Consider the following 26,211-nt stretch of genomic DNA (forward strand, 5'->3'; position numbering starts at 1 on the left):
TTAACAGACCTTAGAAGCTGTATTAAAGTATTAGTTTTGGTGGTATATTACTTGAATCCCACTGAATTTTCACAACATGTAATCATCAACAACAACAAAAAACATATTTTGATAATTCTTAGTGGTTCTGAGTATTTAAGGATAACATTTATTTAACTTACACCTGGTTTTTCACTGTCATTGCAGTTAATCCAGCAGATGCTGTTGAAAATGAAGCCATTTGTGCATTCGTATACTCCATGAAATACATCTGGCGGAGGATCACAAGTCACATGCTCACAAGTATCTCCATGCCAGGTTGCACTATCAGTACATAGGATCTTGAAAGCTCTCCTTCAAAAGAAAAATATAACTGTTACTAGATTTATGTCAGGTACAAAAATAATCAATTTTTTGTGAGAATTATGCATATGACATGAACGTGTGCACAGATGCACATATCTTGCAGGTGCGTGTGTTAGAATGGAGTGCATACAAGTCAAAATGGTATGTATTTATTACTAGAATATGCAGAGAGTAAAGAGACATCGCACATCTTTGCATGCAGCCAAATTCAAACAGCTACTGGACTTATGTGAAGAGATAATACCCAGCAAAGTGGCAACAATTCCTTATTACCAAAACAAATAAGATGCAAGTAAGTGTCACTAAATCTTCAGATAAAATGAAGCTGAAAAGCAAAACCAGAAGCAGAAGACTGCTGCAGAACTTTGTGTAAAACAAAATAGGAACTGCAAAACCTACTGATTAAAGCTGTATTCTTCTTAGACCTCTCAGTCTCAACTCTCCCTGTTTTGGAGGAATGTTCCTATTTTCAGACCTGATTTAGGATGTCCATATTTTTGAGGTACAACCCTCTTTTCTGGCTTGATTTACCTCTTCACATAATTTTCTGAATCTGCCTCATCACATGTGATTTTTTGAAGCTGTTTAGTACACAGGAAACCACACTACATGACCAACATACTAGTTACAACAATAACTTAAAGAAGGAGGACACACGTCTTACAACTCTCTTCCTCTGAAGCAAAAATAAATGACCTTGTGTGGTAGAAATTTGCCTTTTGATGAAGAACGACTTCGCTAAATAGGTGTTCGATGAACAGCTATTCGCTGAATAGCCATTTAACAAAGTGAAATAGACCCCAGGTTGACAGCTATGATTGCGTACTTTGCTTATTGATTAAAATTATAGTGCCTTTACTGAGTTATCCTGCATTGTTTTCCACAATGTTCTGTAGCAATCTTGTGTGTTTTTTTTTTTTTTTTTGGATTTAATAGTTCTTCATTAACTAAACAGTTATTTTGAGCTCTATTTAGTCTAGATTGTTGTTCTGGCCTGCTAAAGGATAAATGACTACCTTCCAGGAACCTAAAAGATTTTCAGACACATGCTGCACTGTCTTTTCTTTGACAGTTTTAATCTTAAACTTCCCTTTTCACCTGCTGTTAAAACTACATCTCTGCTACCAACTAGAACAAAGTCTTACTCCAAACATGAATGCAGGGGAGTCCATTGTTGGTAGCACTGATTATTGTTAGGATCACGATTTTCTCTGAACCATATACAATCTTTATTTCAAGCCTCTGTATTTCCCAGCATGTTCTTATATTACACAAACTAGTGTTTTAAGTGACTTTGCCTATTATTATTAAAAAATGATGAAACTATCTGCATGGTAATTTAAGTTTAAGAGGTTATTGCTACAAACTATTAAGATATAAGATTTGCAGTCAGACTGCTTAGGGGTCTTAATGTGCGTAACTCAGTCGCAGTGAGGAGAATGAAACAAACAGCAACCTACCGCTGGTAGGACAGGAAGGACTGTGGATCACATCAGAAGTATAGTTAAACAACTTGTCAGCCCATCTTGAAGTTCTCTTACATCTACAAATGATGGTAGAGTAATCCAGAAAGAGGGCTCCAAATGAAGCCTTCACAATTTTATTTATTTATTTACATTTGTTGAATGGGAGTGTCCGACTGGACGTAGGTCAATGTTCAGCGGAGGCCCGGGGAGAAAAGCTCCACAGTTAAAATAAACAGACAGTAGTTACATTGGATTACATAGCGATTAACAATTTGATTAACACAGCAATTAATTACAAACATATTTACAGATGAAGAACATAGTACATCAGTAGACAACTAGAATCTTTATCTGTGAAGTACATAACAGACATTAACAAATGTTACAATAAGAAGTTCCTGCTGTATAATAAGTACTAGCCTTATGAGCATCTGAACTTGTTATAATCAAGGTAGTTAGTGGAGTGGAAAGAAAGGTAGTGGTTGGATGGGGTGGGTGATATTAGAGTGGGAGTTGCAAGGGCATAGCCAGCATGTTTTTAGGTGTGCTTTTAGTAAAATTATATCTTTACAAATATTTAATTAAGCAATTCAGCCTGCTTTGATAAGTTGCAAGACAATTTAGTGCATCTCTCCTTCTCATTCCCTGTGCTGTTGCCCCAAGTAGCATTGTATTCTGTCAACATTAGGCTGGGGGGAGGATAACAACAGCCCCCTGAATGGCTTGGTAGGAGGAGAGCTTTATAACAACTTTCTGAATGAAACTACATGGTTGATGGGGGCAGGGTGTCTGTCATGGCTGTGGCTGAATCACACAAGAATGTGTAGATGAAACACTGGTGTCGCTCACTGTAGACTTTTTCCTGGGACTGTTCCTGTGTACTCTGAAAAGATGGACCTTAGGAGAAAACACTACTTGGCAGAGATATGACACAGCCCTAGGAAGTCTCTATCTATTCACTGCCCACGAGTATAGGTTGGAGTTAATCTGGGGTCAGTTAGCTAGGTTTAGTACACTCAATAGAGGAGGACAGGACCTGTTAGCAGCTGATTATCAGTTGTGGGGAGCCAAAACTGCCAAAAAAAAGGGTAAAGTAAACAGAGCAAAATTTAATGCAGATGAAAAAGTACTTGATAAGTTTAGGTTAATCCAGTCACATATAACCAGTTTACTACATTTTTTACTATATAAGCATTAGATTATTATTTTTTTATGTTCCACGGTGTCTTTAGAGTTCTAGGCAAAGAGCTTTTCAGTATATGCATAACATTTTATTTTTTCTTTAACTATCTAGGCATTCATAGTATTTTAGTCATTTGAAAAGATTGCTTAGTGTTTATGTTCAATGCTTCACCATCTTCCAATTCAATCCTGGCATTAATATTTCATATGGCTGTTACTTCACCATGTTCTGCAATACTAAAGAACTTCAATAAAAATTATAATTATTCAACTACAGCTACAAAAAAAATCACACTACCATATGATTCATACCCCATCATTCTTTCAGTTCAAACCCGGTATAGAATCAATCCATCCTCTACCCCTTGTTCCCATTTATGCACATGGGGTCTGGTGTCACTTCAACAGTGACAATCATCTCGAGCCAAGATTTACAGTGCCAGGTGGCTAGCCCTGCTATTCATGTAAAAATAGTTTCATCACATATTATATACTATAATAGAAAGAATCAGACCCAGATACCAAATATAAATCCACAATCCAAATAAACTCAGCACACGGAAAGCGGCTTCCATGTACATAAGTCCCTTTAATTCCACTGAAAAACTTGATAAAACACTAAAAAATACCACAAAATAAAAGCTAAATGGTTGAGTGCTTTCGTCTGCTAACTTAACATCTTCAGAACCACTAGCTACTATCATAGTAAGCTTAAATAGGCTTTCAAAAACATGCACCCTTCAAAAATAACCAATCAAAACTAATTTTCAAATAAGAAGTAAATATATCCTATTAAAATCTACAAGCAGTAATATAACTAATTACCATGATATTTGTGATAACCAATGAGAAAAGAAACTTTGGCAATTCAACCAGTGGTAACAGTGACAAAAACTAATGTACAGATGAACAATACATAAACCCCATAGGTTACATCTTACCCAATCAAAGGTCCAGAATGGAAAAATGGACCAATAATAAAAGCAGCCACATGGACCAATAACATAGACAACAGTAAAATTTTTGACAATAAAGTCAACTGAAAAAGTCAAACAGGCTGATGGGATTTGAACTCATAACCCCTGGTTTATGAGACCAGTGCTATAACCCCTGAGCTACAGTGTCAAAGACTACTGGATCATAATGTTAACTCAATAAAAATCAAAATGTTCTTGTGCAAACCAGGGGGGTTACTGACATCCAACTTTAGCTTCAAAAATAATTCACAATTCAAAAGTCTTCTCTGCCAGTCACCCACAAAGGCTCCCTCACTGATCTGTTCAATCACAGAGAAAACAAAGAACCAAAAATCAACACATAAAATTGAATGCTTAGCTAAAGCACTTTTACTGTCATTCTGCTGGATATTGTAGTTGTGTTGATACAGTCTAGGAGTCAAGGCATTGTCAGTTTTCAGCCAGTTTTGTGGTATTTTTTAAAGTGTTTTATCAAGTTTTTCAATGGAATTAAATGGACTTGTGTACATGGAAGCTTGCCATGTACTGAGTTTATTTACATAATACATACTATAATATTTACAAAGAGAAAACAGAATGTGGTGCAGGCAAATGGTTCCACCAAACGATAAAAGCCAATGTACTGAAAAATATAGTAGAACCAAACCACAGCCATTATCCAGAAAAAAGAAACTTTTAATGGTGAGCGCTTTTCCGACAAGTTTTGCCGCTTCATCAGACAACACAATATCTCTTTACTTTGGTATTTAAAATATATTCCAATCAATAAAAACTCCTATGTAGTTAACAATCAATTAAAAGCATTAACAAGACAATTACAATTTAAAACCATACATACAAATTGTCATTTACAGGCAAGGAACTTAGTAAGATGACAATTTGTATGTATGGTTTTAAATTTGTCTGATGAAGCGGCAAAACTTGTCGCGAAAGTGCTCACCATTAAAAGTTTCTTTTTTCTGGATACTGGCTGTGGTTTGGTTCTACTATATTTTTCAGTACATACTATAATATGTGATTCAAGCAAAGTTTGACTATTCCATACAGCAAATAATTCATCATAACTTATAATTTTGTTGACTAATTGGTAGAAATAAATATTGATTTAGCTTTTTAATAACTTAGCACTCACAAAATGTTATTCAAATCAAAGGATTGTTTGATCATATGATTAATAATTTACATTCTTCTAACTGAAAGCTGGTGATAATACGTTCAAGTGGTTTGTTACTTCACAATATTCTGTAAAACCTACAAAGTTTCAGTAAGAATCAAAATTATTTAGTCATATTTACAACAGTTGCTTTTTCATATGACTATTACTCCATCATATTTCAAAATAAAGCTAGTATTAATATTTTCAGTGATTATTACTTTACCATAGTTTGTTGGTTTACACAATTCCAATAAGTTCTGTAACTGTTAAATCACATGAATGAAGTACTTACTCACATGGATAATATTTCACCATGCTAAAATTCAAACCCATTGTGAACAGCTTTTTATGGTTTATACTGCACAATTGTCTATAATTTGAACTTTTCAAAAAGTGCTATAAATGTTTAATCAAGCTCAATAAATGTTCTATTGACTTATGCAAAACAAGCATTCACCTGAAACATTTACTGTTGATACTGATTCTGCCTATAAATTTAAAAGTTCCTTACCAGACACTTATGCCAAGGAGTATCCCTTTCAGTAATATACTGAGCAAATATATAAACCAAATTGAACACTGTATTGAAAGTATCCCTACTATACATTCTAAACCTAAAAGATGAGCCATCAAGTCTCACAAACCATCATGTTCCAGGGCTTGCACAGATACACATTCATATGTTCTCTGCTGTATTCACATTCTCTTCCCACACATCTTCTCTTTCTCTGGCACTATTAACATTACTCAGTCTTATCTTTCCTGTCACAATTTGCTCAGCATGCAACTTCATTAATCTCACTGGAAATTATTTTTCTTTGTTATCATTTCATTAGGGTTTGCAAAAGTCAACACACCACAAGGGCAAAACACTTTCAGAGTAACAGGAAATGTCAGTTTGTACTTCAGCTTTTCCACTCTTCTGTCACTTCCTCAATTTGCAGGTGATATTTCATCACACTGGTATAACTGTGCTGTAGGTATGTGGGCTGTTTATCAGCAAATAACCTTCCAAGGTGCTACAATCGCCAGAGTACTTGTTCCTTCCCATATCCTGTCAAAAAATCAAGTAGTATAGCTCTAGGCTACTCATCTTTAATATTGACTATGATATTACCATGTGTTTCATCATATTTTACTTTTCAAAAGTTCTAACAAAATTATCTCAGACAACTAAACAACATAGGCAGCAAAAATGTAAATTTCATGCAAAACAAAGACTGGTAGAAAACTTCAGATGTCTACAGTTGATGCAGAGACATTGGGAGGGCATGCATAATCAACTACTGAGACAACCATAGGGAAAAAAATACCAGAAAGTGAAGGGGTGGGTGCATGCCAGTAAAACTGGAGAGCAGAAAATAAATAAACCCCAAAGGCAGCCAGAAGGAGATGAGAAAAGTGATAAGACAGATGAAGGAAAGCAAGTGAAAGACATGTATCAAAAGGACAGAAAAATGAGAAGCCCCTCCCAAGGGTTATTTATACCAAAAAAAAAAAAAAAAAAAAAACAGAGAAAGAAGCAAAATCAGAGACAGACAAGGAAGAGATAAAGGAGGTAAGAGCACAGCACTTTGTTTCTGTTGACTCAGAACTGAACTGCTGGACAAGTGACGGACTAAAGACATTGGATAGAAGAATCTCTAATGGATTACACAGTCAAGGAGGTGGATAGCAGGAATATAGAATGAATGAAAATAACTACATGAGAAACAAGAAATAAATGGAAGGAATGGATATTGAAAGGCAGATGAATGTGGGCAGGGTAGGAAGGCTATATTAAATAAAAGAGGTCCTTAACTTGTGAAACATGTTCCAGGGAACACAGTATCACAACTTTAAAAACAAGAGGAACTGAAAAATTACTAGGATAAACATGGTACAAGCATGGGAGAAAGCCTCCAAGGTAAGCAGTACATTTCTCATAACTATTTAACATACATTTAATATCTAATAAGACATTAGTAATTATTGCTGATGTAACAGCAGGGGAGGTAGGAAAATGAATGTATGGGGGAAATGTAGGAAAGTAAGGTAGAGAATGGATAAATGTGAAACAAAGGGATGGTGGAGGATAAGTAGAACAGTACATAGCTTTAAAACTACAAACACAGAAAATAATGTTGGACTAGCATACAAATGAAGCTGGAACACCAGACCTGCGAACAATGGTGGGGAGGGAGACTGATGAATGGAAATTATGTGATATAAAAATATTGTGACATCATTATTTATGTACTTATTTATTATTTACTTTTGTTTACTGGGAACGTCCAAGTAGGACTGAACGCCCATTTTCAATGGAAGCATGGAGAAAATGCCCAAATAATACAGACAATTAACAAGTCATGAAAACCAAAATAATTGAAAGACAGTGAAGAGTATTCACAGAATGCTACTAAGTTCAGATCTTTTCAAAATGTGATAACTAGGTACCTTAGGATGTTTATAAATTTCTGAAAAAAAAAATATACATTTTAGTCTATTTGCTGTTAGTGTTAATGAAAAGGTAGAAAGGAGAGACAGAGTATTAGAAATGTAAATAGTTTGTTTATGTTGATGGTGTAGGAGGAGCAAAAACTACAGGATGGTGGGACATTTTAACTGTGAAGATGTAAAAGTAGGAGAAGAAGGGATTATTGGGTGAAAACAAGGTGGAGCAGAGTAACAACACAGAAGAGGTTTAAAGAGGGGAAAGCAGTGAGTGACATAAAAGAAAATGTATAAAGAGGGTGGAAGTCCATTAGTGGAAATGGGTGACAGGGAGAAAGGAAGGTATGAAAAGGTTGGGGTCAGCTTATGGGTTAAATACAGCTACATAGTTTGTTTATCCTCAGCTGATATTTCAGTACAGTTCTGAAGTCTGATAGGACTAGGAAGGCTGCTCCATGTTTTAGAGATGCTGTCTAAGAAGAGAGACAGTTGCTGTATGAGTTGTTGAATCTGATGGTTCTTTGTAGTGAAAGTTATGTTTGGCACATCAGTGGATGAGGCTTTCCAAAGAGGGTGTATTGAGTGGGTGCTGTAAAATCTTCTGTTCATTGAGTAGATGGGAAAGAAAATGTGGTGAAGGATATCAAAGTGCTATGAGCTAAGCAGTAAGAAGCACAAGTTGGGAAGTTGCTTGCGAATTTGCGTGTTTTATTGTAGCAATGATCCAATTTATAAGTTGCTGCAGAGTGGATATTTGTAAATAATGAGAAAAGTACTAGGTAAGCATGCGATATATTAGTGTGTTAGACAGTTGGAACAGAACAAAATAAAGTATTAAAAGGCCCATGACCGGGGACCTCCCCTTTAAATGCAAGAGTCAAAGGGCAGAGACCCAAAGACAGGGGATGGGGAGAGGGGGTTTGAGCACAGGCAACTGACAAAGAACACAATGCTCAATGCTCAACTCAGAGGGCAAGCCTGAGAGAAGGTTTATGCCAAATGGAAGCAATGGAGGAAGCAAAGAGAACTGGCCAAAAAGCAACAAGGAAAATACAAATAATTAAACGGAACATCGGGGGCTTGTCATATCATATCAGAAGGAAAATACAGAAAAAGCTAAAGAGGATGGGGAGGAAATTGTTCTATTACAACAAAGACAAATAAAATTTACAAAGGGGGAAAGATAATGTTTTATGACCAAATAAATGGAGAGATGGACAAAAAGGCAGGGGAAAGGAAGATGGGCATAGGAACCAAATTCTGAAGTGGACTTCAGGCAACCACAAAGAAAATGATAAAAAGTGGGGTTGACACATGGATCATATGGTATGGAAGATGCATGATGGACAATATGAAAAATACATGCATCAAACAGAGGAATTTACAATAAATAATAATAAAAAAACTTTGTAATCAGTAGGAAAGTCAATATCTTCTCCATAGTGGAGAATATTCACATGAAAATGTTTACATAGAAGCTTCTTAACACCACATAAAGTTGCCATTATTTATAAAAAAGTAACATAAAATGTTGGAAATGTGAATCAACCCTGGGTGCTAATTGGCTATATATGATCATTAACTGCATTATTACCGATTCTGTTATACTATTCAATGTACCAATCCCAGAAGTCATACCAACATTATCAAGTAACTTGTTTATGGTCAATTTCAATAATCATTTTTATTGTTTTGCCAAACCATTATACCAAAATAATATTAAAGATTTGTTCCCAAATTTTTATGCTGTTTATACTTTTCTTATTATTTCTAATTAACAATTTGTGCGCTAATATATGCTTAATCGCTAACAGCCTGAAATTTTGCCACGACACCTGTGCTGGGTTCAACCAATTTGTGGTTTATGGTCAATTTCATCGATAGCAAGGAAAGTCATTACGAAAAATTGGAACACTAAGTCTACTACCTCATTTAACTGTAATTTTATTCATTTAGCTAAATCAGTCTGTAATAATGAAATGTCTACCATAAAAATGAGAACTAGTAATACAACATATCAGTTAATGGCTTGGCAGAAACTGCTTAACTTTTCAGAGAAGTATTAACTGTCTGAATTTGTATGCTTTGTTATGCAGAGATTGTATCTAGTTCATTTCTGTTGTATTTGTAACTAGTCTGGTTATCAATATGTAAAATCAAATAAAAAAAATTGGAAAAATATGTGCATCAAAAAGGATAAAAAAAAATTCTATAACACATTTTTGCTAACTGGGCACTGACAAGAAGGGAAGGAATAGAGATAATGGAAGGACTATAATGTTACTATAAAACTGGAAGAAGACAGGTTGCATGGGAGGAGGGAATATAATAAAAGAGAATATAAGAATATGACCAAGGAATGAAATAGGGAGGGTGTTTGGGCATATAGAGGGAAAAATATGCAATCAAGAGAGACTCCACTTCACATGAAACATGTTGGTATATGCATGTAGGTTAGTCAGCTTCTTTGGGAAAGACTACCTAATCGAAATAATGGAAGACATCAAAATACAGGACAGACCCATATCAGACTATGCAGCAGTGACATTTAAGGTAAGTGTGCAGAAATATAAAGCAATATAAGAGGGTGGAGGGGGGTTAGCTATAAAATGAAGGAAAAGGAAGACAAGTGAAATACTGGAAGGACGAGTAAAGGAGTTAATACAGGGCAATATGAAAGTCAGGGACAAGCTGTAAGAATACTGGTGAGATAGGATCAAGGTCAATGTAAGGGGAAACTGATGAGCACAGAAGGAAAAAAAAGAGAAGAACAAAAGCAAATTGGACTGAGATGCTGGAGAGAGAGAGAGAGAGAAAAAGGTGGAGGTGGTAGAGACAGAAGCCAGAAGAGATCAAAGTAGAAGGAAAACATTAGAGATCAGAGAAAAAGCAATAAGTATGGAATTAGGGAGTAAAATTATTAGAGCAAGAAGTTCAGTAATGGTACTGGAGGCACTACTGGTGGATAATGGGGGAAGCTACAAGGGAACCAAACCACTAGTAAGGAAGTACAAAAAGAAGCAGACAGACAGAGATGTGCAGATAATAAAGGGAGGAGATGGAGAATATTTACATGAGGATGAGTGTGACACAAGGGAAATACTGCCAGCCCAGCTAGCTGGAATTTTGTAAATAATTATATGTCATTTGACAATATTAATATGATTTATATAGCAATATAACAAAAGGAGATACTGCCAACTCAGCTATCTGAAATTTTGTAAATAGTTATATGTCATTTGTGAATACGAGCCTGATGCAATTGCATGTGTTACCAAATGTATTAGAACTATATGTTATGTGTATATTAGATTACTGGTACAGAAGTGTGTGTTGAACAGGGTTTGTACAGTACTGAGCTTCAAGGGTGTGTTCACAGTGTGCCCTACTGGAAAAGAACAGAAATATATATAAACTATATACCTGTACAAGTTTATGTTTTAATACTAGAAACTGGAACATATAGAGTTAACTTGGAAAACTTCAAGAAAATAAGTTGAAATTAAATTATTTTACAGTTATGTTATAAAAGTTAGTTTCAATGCAGCAAGGAGACATGATGTCTAAAACTAGGGTGCCTTCTACATTGTTTTGTACGTGTTTCATTATTTTATGTCTTCTAGCAACTGCATTCATCTGAAGGCTATGCATTTTTTCACATGGAGATGTCAAATGCTACAATGGGGGGTTAGCCTGGGAACTGAAGTCAGGTGACAAAAAGTGATGTCACTGAAGCTAACCCAGCAGTAATATTTGATGCTAATTTAAGAACTCTCTCAGAGAGGGACTGTATATTTTGTATTTTGTCTTGAACCTAGCAAGAACATCCACTCATCATCATCATCATCTGCACTTGCCTTGCTGTAAGATTTAGGGCATAGTATCTCTTTTAGATATAGATAGGAATACGGTAAAGATTAGTTTAGATGTTTTTTGTATTTATTTGAGACTGTCTTGCAATGTTGTTTTAAAATATTCCCTGTGATTTTGAACTGTGAAGCAACTGTGTTTGTTTATTGAGTATTATTTTGTTTTTTTTATTATTTATTATTAAATATATTTAAACTTATCTTGGTGCCTGATATTTGTGAGACATATTTATGCTCTTAGAGTACTTGCATATCTATCTGGTGACACTGTACAGGCCAGTCCTAAATAGCTTTGCTTGGTCAGACTACCATTTGGATTAATAGTAACATTATACAGTAGGATTGGACACCCTTTGCAAGGGCCTTATAGTAGCTGATAAGTAATGGTTGGTGGCAGTGGAAACTACCCTTTAGTCTGGGCAGAAGGGGGCATAGCTAATAAACCTGTGCCAGCCTTTCCCATGTGTGTGTGTGTGTGTGTGTGTGTGTGTGTGTGTGTGTTTGTATATAAATCAAACCTCAATATGTGTGTGTGTGTGTGTGTGTGTGTGTGTGTGTGTGTGTGTGTGTGTGAGCTACTTGGGCAGGGACACGAAGCACTGGTTGGAGAGAGAGGGTGCTGGAGGTCTTAGCTTGGCCACTCAGCTGGGATCTCACCTCTATAGCTGTGCCAGTGGGGAGTCTTACTGGGGATCTGGAGAAAGAGGCAGAAACCAGCCCCAGACTGACTGTGGTCTCTGTGTGCTCTTAAGGGAAATTGCACTTTACTGTGTGTGTATTTGTCATCCTTCCCAGTGTGTACGTCCCCCACTGTTGCCAGTGGTGAGGATTGAGGCTCCTTGATCACTTGGACAGTGGTGGGGCATCACAATGAGCAAATTAGGGCAAGCTTTAAGGAATATAACACGAATATATACATGCAGCACAAAGGGTCAGAAGTCTCAAATGCTGTGGGGAAGAATATTGGGAAAATACAATGAAAAATAAACAAAGAGATAACTGAATGCTGAAAGCAGAAGTGACAACAGACACGACAAGGAAAAACATACAAATGCAAGAGTGGAAAGCTGGGGCACCAGATAGATTACCCCTAGAATTGTTCACATGGAAACAGGAGAAAAAGAAATGTTGATGATCCTACAGCAGGAATACAAGAGAACACAAGACTCGAGCAAAATATGTAAAAGTAAGAGGAGGACAAGGTCAGCCATGATACCTAAAGAGAGAAGAAATAGGGCGGGTGGGAAATTATAGTCCTAAATCTTTGATTAATGTAGATATCAAGATTTTTGCAAAGGTATTGTCAGGAAGACTACATGAATTATTCCTCAAAAATAATACAAGCAAGGTATAATGGCTTTGTGAAGGTAAGGAATGCAGAAAATAATGGTGTGACCTACTGGAATTTATGCATAGGAAAGAAAAGAATCAGGAAGGGAAGGGGGGATTGTTCTCTTTGACCTGTGAAAGGCCTTTGATATGGCAAGACTGGGTTTGATATGGAAAACACTGCAGGAAAGGCAGGTAGGAGAAACGATCATAACTTTAATTGCAGGCAATATACCATGACCCAGAAAATGAAATACTCATAAACAGAGGAATATCTGAGGAGAAAATGATAGAGAGAAGAACCAGCCACAGTGTGTCTACTAGCGCCATGTATGCTTCACACTTGCAAATGAGATACTGCAAAAGGAAGTCAGACACAATTTAGTAATACTGGAAGAAAAGAAGGGCATAAAATTTCAGTTGCATTATATATAACTGAATGTTAATGTCAGAGGATATGCCTGCAGCAACTGGAACTATAGGATAAGAAAAACATCTGAGAAATTAGAGAACTGACGGGACTCAGGTGGAAAAACAAAAAGTACAGTTTTGTACCTACCATAAATGTAGATGTTCGAGTGCTAATACAGCTGCAGTCATAACAGATGGGTTTTCCTGCCGTCAGGCGGGTCCTCGGTCGGCCGAATTCCAAAGTCTAGGTTCGGCGTTGGTTGTCGTCGCTTCTTCCCTGACGTCAGTGCGACAGGGGTATAAAAGAACCAGCCGACGCCATTTTCTTCAGTTTTTCTTGCCCCAGATGTCAGGTGCCCCCAGAAGGAAGGCAATACATAAATTTATGTAATAATGCAATGCAATATAATCAAAAAACAGTAGTTGCAAGCAAATACACCATAAAAGAATACCCCAATCAGATTGTATGAGGAGGTGTTAGCCATTAGGCCTGTCCCAAGAGGGGAAGGAGGGAGGGAAACCTGGACTGCAGCTGTATTAGCACTTGAACATCTACATTTATGGTAGGTACAAAACTGCACTATATTCATCGTACATACAGCTGCAGTCATAACAGATGGGTAGAATCCCAAAGCTAAAAAAGGGGTGGTAGGCACTAGGTGGAACTAGGAGGAGCCAGGATGCCCTGCAAGACTGCAGTGGCAAAGCCTGCTCTAGATTTGGAGTATAATGGTAGGTGATAGTGCTTGGAGAAGGTATGTACAGAACTCCAAGTGGCTGCTTCCAAAATATCTTTGGTAGGAACCCCCCTGAGGAAAGCTGCAGAGGTAGCTGTGGCCCTTGTGGAGTGAGATCTGATGCCTGCAGGTACAGTTTTACCATGAAAAGAGTAACAAAAGCGTATGCAGTGGGCTATCCATTTTGAGATTGTCTGTTTGGAAATTGGCTTCCCTTGAGCTCCTGTAGCATAGGACACAAAGAGTTGCTCTGATTTTCTGAAAGGCTTTGTTCTGTCCAAATAATAACGCAGTTGTCTGTGAATGTCCAAGGAATGTAGTAGTCTCTCCCCTTTGTTTTGAGGATTAGGGTAAAAGGTAGGTAAGTGGATAGCCTGATTCAAGGCTACCCTGGATACTACCTTTGGCATAAAGGACGGATTGGTTCGTAAGGAAACTCTGTCCTGATGGAAAATGATGAAAGGCTGCACAGCCATGAGGGCTTGTAGTTCTGATACCCTGCGAGCTGAGGTGATGGCCAGAAGGAAGGCTGTTTTCCAGGACAAATATTGCAGTTCTGTTGAAGCAGCTGGCTCAAAAGGAGGCAAGGTCAGTTTTTCTAGAATGAAATTGAGGTCCCAAGCAGGTACTGGTTGTTTCCTTGGGGGTTTTATATTCTTAGCCCCTCTGAGGAACTGTCTTAAGAGGGGGTGAGAGAATAAAGGAGGATCAGTGTTGTATTCTGCAGAAATGGCTGAGGCATGGATTTTGATGGAGGAGAATGAAAGTCCACTGCTTAGCATCTCAGCTAGGTACTGTAATATTTGAGGTAAATTCAGTATTCCAGGATTCTGACCCTTTTTCTCATTCCAGGCACAAAACTGTTTCCATTTTTGGAGTAGGCTTTTCTAGTAGAAGGCCTTCTGGCCTCCAAAATGACATCCTGCACCTCCTTGGAGAGTAGGGTCTGTTGTGAATTTAAGGAATCTTCCATGCGGCTAGATTGAGTGTTTTCACCTGACTGTGAAGAGTTTTGAAGTTGTGCTGAGTCAGTAGAAGAGGCATTAGAGGCAGGATCCATGGTGGGGAATGCGTCAGGCTCCTCAGGAGTGGGTACCAGTGTTGTCTTGGCCAGTCTGGAGCAATGAGAATCATCTTTGGTCTGTCTGCTCTGGTTTTTAATAGAACTTTGGGCAGCAGAGGAAGAGGTGGAAAGGCATAAACTGTCATTGTTGTCCAACTGAAAGAGAGTGCGTCCACTTTCCAGGCCTGTGGATGAAAGGTCCTTGAGCAGAATTTTGGCAATTGGTGATTTTTGTGGGAGGCAAAGAGATCTATGTCCGGCCTTTCCCATGCTTGAATTATCTTTGTAAAAACTTGAGGACGCAACTTCCATTCGTGTGGATCTGTCATATTTCTGCTTAGGTTGTCTGCCAGCGTGTTTTCCTTGCCTGGCAAGTACTGTGCTTGAAGTTCGATTTGTAATTCCAGAGCCATGTTCCAAAGAGACATGGCCAGCCTGCATAGGGGGTATGAATGGGTTCCTCCCTGTTTGTTTATGTACCACATTACTGTGGTGTTGTCTGTCCTTATCAATAGCTGACCTGGATGCAGTAGGTCTTTGAAAGCTATAATAGCATTTATTACTGCTAGCATTTCCTTTTGATTGATATGTAGGTGCTTTTCTTTTTGGGACCATTTGCCCTGAATGCACCGATCTGTCATGTGCGCCCTCCAGGCGTAGTCCGAGGCGTCTGTTGTGATGACTTGATTTGCTTTAGGCTTGCAGAATGGGAGACCTGTGTTTCTTTGGCATGCTTGAGTCCACCACAGAAATTCCTTTTGAAGACATGGAATCAGTGGTATTATTGTTTCCAAACTGTGGCTGTGTTGAGACCATAGGTTTTTTAGGTACCATTGAAGTTTCCTCATATGCAGCTTTGCACATGGGATTAGTAGGATGCAAGATGCCATGAATCCCAGAGCCTGCAGGATTTTCCTTGCAGTCAGCCTGGTGAAAGTTGCCAGTTTTCTGAAGTATTGAGTTAGTTGCCCTTGTTTCTCTGGCGTGAGGTAGGCCATCTGGGTGTTTGTATCCAAGCTGGCACCCAGGTAAATTATTGTTTGAGAGGGTATTAGTCTTGATTTCTTTTTGTTGACTGTGTATCCCAGAGAATTCAACAACATTATTACAAAAGCCAGATGTTTCAGAAGTATGTGCTTGCTGTCCGCTTGGATCAGGCAGTCGTCCAAATATGGGTATATTTGTATCCCTTGAAGTCTGCAGTAGGCAATTACTGATGCCAGGCATTTCGTGAACACTCTGGGCGCAGTAGATAAGCCAAAGGGGAATGCAGAGAATTGATAATGGGTTGAACCTGCAAGAAATCTGAGGTATCTTCTGCAAACTTGTCTGATTGGGACATGCAGGTATGCCTCCTTGAGGTCCAATGTTACCAGCCAAGACTCCTTGCCCAGCATGGGAAGAAGCTGCTGTAATGTGATCATCTTGAATTTTGGTACGAGTAAAAATGTGTTTAGGATGGATAGGTCCAAAATAGGTCTCCAATATTTTCCCTTCCTTGGTACCAGGAATAGTCTGGAATAAAAACCTTGACCCTGTTCTTGTGCAGGTACCTCTTGAATAGGTTTCATGTCCATGAGATCTGACATTTGTTTTTGTGCCTCTGCCCTTTGATTGTGTGGCAGGTTTGGCATGTCTCTCATTTTTGGAAGGGTGTGAAAGTGGAATCTGTAGCCTCTGTCTATAATGTCCAGGATCCATTTGTCTTCTGTGACAATATGCCAATTTTTTGAAAATAATGCCAGTTTTCTGCCTAAAGGTGCTGCCATTTGAGCCTTGCTTGGCATGCAAAGGGGAAAGTCATTGGGTCTGCTTTCTGAATGGCTGTGAACTATCCTCACCACCTCTTTGTGTAGGTGCTTGCCATTGTCTGCCTCTAAACGATCCTTGAGTTTGCCCTCTGCCCCTCGGGCGCCTGTATCTACCTCTTTGGGGTCTGTCCGTGGCTGGAAAGGACCAATTTTTGGAAGGCCAATTTCTACTGAAACGTGGAGGTTGTACCTGTAGGAAATCTTTCACTGTTTGCATTTATTTTGCCTTTTCCTCCATTTTCTTTAATACCTCCTCAGCTTTAACACCAAACAATACATCTTTTTGCAGAGGGGCATCTAGTAATTTAGCTTTGACATGATCTGGTAAGGTTTGCTCTTTGAGCCAGGCATGTCTACGTATGACTGATCCTGTAACAGCAGCTCTACATGAGGCCTCTAAAGCATCAAAACCACATTGCAAGGTATGTTTACCCACTTGTTCTGCACTATGTATCAAATCCTGCAACTCCTTCAAGTCTGGTTGTTCAGGTTGTGACATTTTGCTTCTCAACTGTGATAACAGAAACTGTTGGTACTTTAACATATGGAACTGACAGTTTAATGCCCTCATGGTTAAGGTGGCCGAGGTGTATACCTTTTCCCCCCACCTTTCTAAAGCTCTGGAATCTCTCTCTGAAGGTAATGGATTTTTAGCAGTGGAGGCCTTAATTCCCTTGGGGCCCTGTGAAATAGTTTCTGGGTCAGCCGCATGGCTTTTGTATAGGAATTGGTGTGAGTCAGGAACCCGGTAATACCTGTCAGGCTTGACTGGGGCTGGAGGTAAAGAGTCTGGGTTAAGGCAGGCCTCCGAATACACATCATCTAGAATGTCTAAGACAGGAGGTGTAGCCAGAGGCCTGTGCTGAGGGAGCAAGAGAAAATCCCTAAGCCTTTTCTTGGAGTCTGAGTACTCTTGGCCTTCCCAGTGGAAGTGTTCCCTCAAGGTATGCGAGGTTTCCCCAAAAGAGTAATCCTCAGGGGGGGAGACAGAGGGAATGGACTCCTCTGCATCAGAATCTTCAAAAGTGGAGTATGAATGTTCCTGGTCTTCAGAATGTTCTGAAATAATGGAGGCCTGGTCGGAGGAGGGGGATTCTTCCTCCACTCTGGGCCTTTTGTCCGGGGGGGGGGGGGGTTGAGAACCCCTGATAAGAGTAATCAAATTCTCAGCCATTTTGAGCATCTGCTTTTTAGGCATGGGGCCTTGAGAAAGGCCCTGTGGAGCTTGTCTTTTAGTATGCATGGCTGCTTTAGACTTAGTGAAAGCCTTGATGGAAAAAGAAGAGGAAGGCCTGAAGACCCCTTGAGAGGTGGCAGACCTGTCTAAACTCTGAGTTTCACCGCCAAGAGTGGCTTCGGTATGTGTAGTCAGGGTGTGGGCCGAACAGCCTGTGACCTCGGGCACAGCAGACACCGCCAATGAATTGTCGTCGGTAGTCAGGGGCTGCGTAGGCGCCTCACTGAGAACCGGACCACCTGTAGTCGGCTTTGGCGTGGTGTCGGCAGAAGTCGCGGACCTCGTATGTCGGTCCTTATCTTTGCATCTTTTACTCAAAACTGGAGTCGGAGTATCCAACGACATAATGTAATTAAATTTTTTACCAAAATAGTGTTGGGCGAACTCCGCCCGACGCTTAATAGTGCGTCTGTTGAATGTAGCACAAAAACGGCAGGCCGAGACGTCGTGGTCTGGGCCTAAGCAAGGAATGCAGAGGGAATTAAAATCCTTATGCGGTATTTGCTTCCCACATGAAATGCAATTATTAACTTTGTCTGACATCGGTCTGAGGCAAGAAAAGTTTCCCCAACGGGGTACTTAGCTTTCAAGAAGTCTTCGGTTGAAAAATATTCGTAATCTCAGGAGCTGGCCGACCGGCACTTGCGAACTGCTTCTGCTTCGGGCACCGCGCGGCAAGAAAGACTAAAGAAAATGGCGTCGGCTGGTTCTTTTATACCCCTGTCGCACTGACGTCAGGGAAGAAGCGACGACAACCGACGCCGGACCTAGACTTTGGAATTCGGCCAACCGAGGACCCGTCTGACGGCAGGAAAACCCATCTGTTATGACTCCAGCTGTATGCAAGATGAACATCAATGGTGGCAGTGCGATTAGGCAAAGGAAAGCAGAGAATAGGTGTGATCAAAGAGGCAGAGTTCCCAAAATGCCTAAGGCTCTAGAATGCTTGAATCACAGAGAGAAAGAGAGAGAGTACAGAAAACATACAAGAAATTGGAGAAAAGGTAAGGGATACTCTCTGGGGGGGGGGGGGGGGCGGGTAAGACTTACACATTGCTTGGGAGAATTATTGCAGCAAGAGTAATGACGAGCAATAATCCCCCACCTACTGTGCAACATCCAAACACAACCCAGGAACAAAGGTCTACAATAAATGTAAAATGACAGAGTACTGAATCACTAAAGAACTGGGAAGTATGAAGTGGGGAGAAGGGAACCCCATAAAACTATAGAAAACAGAATGGTTTGAGGTAAACATAGAGAAGAAAAATGAAGAAATATGGAGGAGAAATGGGATAGCTAAAGATGAAGATTTAGCATGTAGAGAAAAGCATAGTGAGGAAAGACATAAAACAAAAGAGGAGTTAATACTTCATCTTCATACAGCTGGTAATTGTTAGGAAGTATCAAAATTTGTCAAGGATATCATCACCTCATATTTGTATCAACCAAGGGAGAAGTTATGAACCAGTAATTAATAAAGGGCTGAATGATTTTATCAGTGAGGAGAGGGCAAGAGTAAAGTGGGATAAGCTAATCTTTCCAATAAAACAAGGAAGTTTAGGATTACCTGATTTGATGAGATATTTTAGAATTACACAGTTATGGCTCTCACACACAGCGCAAGCAGAAAGATACAATTTAAAGTGGAAAGGGATTATGATGAAGCATGGGGGGAATTCAAGAAATAAGTAAAGACTGGGATTTTGGATGGCAAACCTTAAGGAGAATAATAACAGTCACATTCATAAAGTAGCAGAAAGTATAAGAAATAAGCCAACAAGGCTGAGTGGGGGCTGGTTCTTTTGTGTTCTTGTAAAAAAAAAAGTTGTTCTTCTGGTATTTAAGCCCTAACTTTGATAGGGTTTCTGTCTATACACACTGAGCAGAGTGGATAAGATGTTGACCGCAGCTGTTAGCTGAGATATATAAGTATCCTTTTTTTTTCGATTATTTATAAAGATTATTGTTTTTAACAATTAATATATAGCACTTTTATTGTCTGCTAGTCTTCGAGTGTATTTTATTGCTATTAACTAATCTGCACAAGTAACTGATTTGTCTGCAGTTAAAAGCATTCTGTATCTTTACAAATATTTATCTGTTTGTGCTTTCTCTGGTGCTACTGTCTGTAGGCTATTGTTTCTAGTTGAAGCCTCTTTAACTTTGCTAGATTGTGTTAATAGTCTGCTGAGTGGGGGCTGGTTCTTTTGTGTTCTTGTAAAAAAAAAAAAAGTAGTTCTTCTGGTATTTAAGCCCTAACTTTGATAGGGTTTCTGTCTATACACACTGAGCAGAGTGGATAAGTTGTTGACCGCAGCTGTTAGCTGAGATATATAAGTATCCTGTTTTTTTTCCCCTTGTTTCCCATCTTTCCTGACCTAGAGCAGTCCAAATACAGGTTTTGCTGTATTCTGGACTTTTGGAAAGTTCCTGTGTTGCCCATTTCCTTTCTTGGATAAAGGGAGGCTTCTTTGTTCACCAGTGGCAGTGGGGAGCTTGGAGCAGCCTAGCTATCCCTGGAGGAGTGTTCCCAGCACAAGAATCTGGTAGTCGATTTTCTGTTTTGGGCCAATTTTTAGCTCTTTCAAGTCCCCCTGTATAAAACCCACTTTGGCGAGGTTTTTGCGCTTGTTACTACTCAGCAAAGCTACTTGTGGTCCTGCAGAGTGGTGCTAGCAGCAGAGAGGCTAAAAGAGCGACTGCTAACCTGATAAAAGTGTTTGTTTTCCTGCTACTACCTGGGCGACTGTCCGATCTAGCTAAACTGCAAGTATTTCTGCTTCTTGAACTGTTTTAAACTGTTTAAAGTTGTTTTTGCACCTGCACTTTTAAAGTTTGTCCTGTTTGTTGCTTTTACCTGTTAAGGCTACACACTCAAGTGCTCTAGCCTGTGTTACATATTTATTGTATTTTCCTGCTGTTTGTTGCAAAATAAATAAATAAATAAATTATCCTTGTTTCCCGTCTTTCCTGACCTAGAGTAGTCCAAATACAGGCTGTGCTGTATTCTGGACTTTTGGAAAGTTCCTGTGTTGCCCATTTCCTTTCCTGGATAAAGGGAGGCTTCTTTGTTCACCAGTGGCAGTGGGGAGCTTGGGGCAGCCTATCTATCCCTGGAGGAGTGTTCCCAGCACAAGAATCTGGTAGTCTATTGGCTGTTTTGGGCCAATTTCTAGCTCTTTCAAGTCCCCCTGTATAAAACCCGCTTTAGCGTGGCTTTGCGCAATTTTGCGCATAGCGCAGCATCGGGCAGCGCCGCTTAATTGGGTTTAAAAAACATTCTCGGCTCCACAAAGTCTGCTCTTCACTTTTTCCCTTAGAACTGATCTAGTTCTCATAATAAACACCCTATTCCCACTCTAAAGCCTGTCACTTGCTCACTAAAGCAATTATATAAGTCAGCACTAAAAAATTAAAAGCACTACACCCTCACAAACTCCCCTTGAGTACTTTGTTCCCCATTGGCCTTTTTTTTCAATTATAAAGGAATTCCCAATACTATTCTAGCATGTCCAAAGGTCAGTTGTCAATCTCCTCTCCGGTCCAGCTGGTGAATCTGGGAATCTTGAGGCAATGTTACAACTGCCTCATGTACACAGACAACCCTCTCCTCCTCCCAACAAATTCCAACACATGTGTGATATGCAACCATATAGCCAAACTGGAGGCTAAGCTCTCTCAACTCAGTACTGGCGTAACCAGTCAGGAGGAGAAGGAAACCACACTCACTACAATTCCAGTCTCACATAGACCTACCACGACAGCAAACCAAACACATAAACACACAAAAACATACTCGGAGGCTCTAAATAAAAATCTGCCTAAGCAGCAGAGACCTCCAAAGCAGACACCCAAGCAACCGCTACCCCAAAACAAAACACGTGCAACACATAGCTCACAAAGCCAGTGTGCCGAACAGTCACAGCCCTTAAGGCTGAACAACACACCTGATACACTTGTAATAGGTGACTCTATTGTCAGACACACCGATGTCCCGCTCACCAGGCTGAACAAGGAGAAGGTCACGGTGAGCTGCCTGTCGGGCGCTAGGATCCGCCACATAACACAAGCACTCAGGTCACTCCAAGGCAAGTACAAATATGACTCAGTCATTGTCCATGCTGGTGTGAATGACCTGAGACGTACCTCCCTGGACTACATGAAAAGAGACATAGAGGAGCTCTCTGAGCATGTAGCCCAGGCCAGTATGACCCTGACCTTGAGTAGCATCTTACCCTCACCAAGAATGATGCCACAATATGAAGACAAGATGATCAATTTCAACAATTGGCTTAAGTATTGGTGTCATTCAAAGGGGATCCAATGCCTGTCTGCCTGGGATGACATGCTCGACAAGCCACGATGCTTCGCTAGGGACGGCTTGCACTTGTCACCCCTGGGCTTTCGGATTTTGGCAAAGGCTCTTGCCACCCCCATAGTGCCTTTTTTAGGCAAGGCTCAAAAGACAAACCCACCTCCATAGGTATCACACGGGATAAGAAACTAAGAGTAATGCTACTCAACGCCAGAAGTCTAAACCTCAAGATGCATGCACTCGAAACTCTCCTTAGCATGGAGAACATTGATATCTGTGCAGTAACAGAAACCTGGTTCAAGGCTCCTGAGAGCACCCCAGCACTACCAGGTTATACCTCATACCATGTTTTTCGGCCCCAAAACTTGGACCGAACCACAAAAGGAGGGGAGTATCAATATTCGTCAAAGATACCCACACCTTCACGTTGGTGGAAGAGCACGAAGCATCAGAGACTATCCATGTGCAACTAACATTGGGTAAAACTGCCTTCCAGTTTATAGCCTGCTACAGACCACCCTCCCAAACCCAGGAACCCCACTCGGCCTTCCTGAGAACACTGGAAAATATGAAGGTCTCTCCAAACACCATTATACTGGGCGACTTCAACTACCCTAACATAGACTGGGAGCATTACTCTAGCTCCAACACCCTAGCCCAAAGGTTCCTAGAATTTATAAACTCAAATGCTATGGAACAACTTGTTGCCACTCCCACAAGAGGGGAAAACATACAGGACCTGATCATCACCAGCATGGGGACTCTATGCTCCAGACCAGAAGTGTATCCCTCACTGGTAAGATCAGACCATAAGCTAATCTCACTAGATATTCACATCCCGACCCCAGCCCCTGCCCAGAAAACCACAGTGAAAAACTTCTCTAAAGCAAATTTCACACTCCTCAAAACCGAGGTGGAATCCTTCAAAGCCCCCGGGCCTGTGGAAAATACGGCCCAGACCGCAGAATCCTTTATAAACGTATTCTATGAACACCTTCAGGAATGCATGGATCATGCAATCCCAAATAAAAACAAGACCCAATCCTCCAAAGTTAGGTGTCCTGTCTGGTGGACCCCAGCCATAAACAAACTATACAATAGAAGGAGGAAGCTACTACATGATAGAGCAAAATCCCAAAAAGGGAAGGCATCTCTGATCAGTATTAGCAAAAAACTACGGGCACTCATAAAATTGTCTAAGGCCAGCTTCGAGAGAAAAATTGCACAGGACACTAAGGATAATCACAAGGCTTTCTTTAGTTATGTTAGGAACCTGGGTGGGAATTCCCAGATATGCTCAGAATTAGTCCAAAATGACAAAAAATACACCAAACCCACAGATATTGCCAACATCCTAGCTGACAGGTTCAGCGCAAACTTCTCCCCCCCTTCCCCACCGAAAGGGCAAATATCTATCCCAGCAGAGTGCTGCCCCCCTGACATCTCAGATGCTCAGGTAAGAGCCTCCCTCTCCAAAGCAAAAAACACAGCATCAATGGGACCAGACGGTGTCCTGGGCTGCATCCTACATGAACTCCAAGAAGAACTAAACCCAAACATAAAACTAGTTCAATCTCAGCCTTACTACAGGATATGTACCCAAAGAGTGGTGTACAGCAACAGTGGTCCCTCTCCACAAAGGTGGTGCCTCAACGGATCCTAGAAACTATCGCCCCATAAGCTTGACTAGCTTGGTCTGCAAAGCTATGGAAAGGATCATCATGGACCTCAATAAATAAAGATATTGGGGACCTACAGACACTGGATCCTACCCAGTTCGGCTTTGTTAAGGGCAGATCTCTTTAAACCTCTTAAACCTGGTCGAGGGGAAGGTGGTCCACACAGCCTACCTGGACCGTGCAAAAGCCTTCGATACAATACCCCACTCGGGCATTATAGATAAGCTCACCAGCTTAAATATAAACCCCTATGTCACTAGATGGGTTGAAAACTGGCTCAAGGACAGAACCCACACGGTTAGAATTGCTGGAGCCATGTCAGACTCCAAACCAGTTACAAGTGGCGTCCCACAAGGCTCAATCCTGGGACCTCTCTTGTTCAGTATATATTTCTCGGAGGTACAGGCTAACATGGAAGGACTGTGGCTGACCAAGTTCACAGATGACTGCAAATTGGGCGACATAATAGACTCTCCAGCCGACACAAGCATCCTACAAAAGGGCCTCATAGAAACAGACAACTAGTGCCAGAGCCATGACCTCAAGCTAAACGCCAAAAAGTGTATAGTCATCCCCTTTGGCAAAAACAAAGTGCTCACAAATTACCACATAGGTGGTAATCCATTAATCTGGAAGAAGTAATTAGGGACCTGGGGACCCAAGTTGATAGCAATCTCTCATTTGACAACCACGTGGCCAAAGTGGTTAGAAAAACATTTTATATAGCCCACCTAATCATGAAGGGATTCACATCTAGATCAGAGGAGGTCATCGTGCCTCTTTACTCATCCCTCATCAGGCCCATAATTGAGTACAATGCCCCTTTTGGGATGTACCTTACCAGACACCTGCAGCAACTGGAAAGACCCCAAAAGTACCTCACCAAGAGGATCAAAGGGCTCAAACAGATGCCATATGCTGCCCGGTTAAAGAAACTCCAGCTCTACTCAGTGGCATACCACCTGCTCAGAGGCGATCTGTGCCTGACGTATAAAGCCATGTCCAACCTGGAATTAATGGACATGCTGCACCTCAGAAAATCCAAATCCCATCGAGCTACATGCTCGAGACTTGAACCTCAGCACTGAAATAAATAGGACATGCTGGAGGGACAGATTCATAACCCAGAGGCTCCCTTCACTCTGGAATAAAATCCCAGTCCAGGTTAGGCAGAGTCCCTCATTGACTCTCTTCAAGAGGAATCTTGATGAGTGGATGGGAGATCGTAGGTTTACCCCGGCTATCACTTCTGTGTCACTGTTAGACAGAGGCACAGTATACTAACCTCGAAAAAGGGCATAGCAAAATTAATTTAAAATGGATGGCGAAAGCCAAACATACTCTGGCTAGGCTTATAAATGCCCTAGGGCAGACAGCCTAGTATGAACCTATGAACCTAAGGGAATGGAGAAAGAAGATTCTTCTGATAGGGATGACTACAATTAGGGGTACAGACAACAGGCAAGAGAAATGTAAAGGGAAATCTTAAGGGAATGATTTGCACTGGTTGAGTTTTTAGTTGAATCTAGAACAGAAGCTGCTGTTAAAAAAGGGATAATTAGTAGGGAATATAAAATATAACTATAGGAATCAATCAATGGAGGTCATCGGTGATTGGGAAAATAAATCTGATAAGCAATTCACAATGAAACGGTGGTAGGACACATGTATGGCTCCCAAATATGCAACAAAGTCTAGAAGATTTAGGATTTTTACCTATAATTGTCAGCATAGGTACTTTTATACCACAAGCAGACTCCAAAGACATTTTGCTCAAGTAGATGGCAAATTTTGGAGGTGTAATGAGGAAAAAAAAAGGTAATTGGTAGCATATCTTTTCAAAGTGTAGCAAACTTTAAAAATTCCCTTCAGAGTACTCTGTCAGGAATACTGGGCGAGCAAATTAGTGTAACTAAGGACATGATTTTTGAGCTGGGATATAGGATTTGAATTGCCTAGACATTTTTAATTCACATTCTTTAATTCTAGTGGCTGCCAAAAAATGAATTACTAGAAAATGGAAATCAGAGTCTAAACAAACCATATCTGAAGTAGTGAATATTGTAACAGAGATAAAACAACAGGAAGTGAGATCTTTAGAAAAGGGTAGTAGTAAATTACATTGAAAAAATGGAAATTGTGGGAAAAGTGCATGCAGAAAAATGTTTTGTAGGAGGAATGAGGTTTAAGAGAAGGCA

At 40.2% G+C, this 26,211-nt stretch overlaps 1 protein-coding gene across 1 annotated transcript in view; it reads right to left on the bottom strand.

Moving 5' to 3' along the window:
- The window catches only part of PAPPA (pappalysin 1), a 3,990,201-nt gene that overhangs the window by 462,048 nt on the left and 3,501,942 nt on the right, over positions 1-26,211 (bottom strand). Inside the window, exon 17 of the mRNA XM_044058178.1 lies at positions 176-333. Within this exon, the coding sequence (XP_043914113.1) occupies positions 176-333 (158 nt within the window). The remainder of the gene's footprint in view (positions 1-175; positions 334-26,211) is intronic.

The sequence above is a fragment of the Protopterus annectens genome, chromosome 16.part0 (assembly GCF_019279795.1).
Source record: "Protopterus annectens isolate FY-2018-M chromosome 16.part0, PAN1.0, whole genome shotgun sequence".
Taxonomy (NCBI): domain Eukaryota; kingdom Metazoa; phylum Chordata; order Ceratodontiformes; family Protopteridae; genus Protopterus; species Protopterus annectens.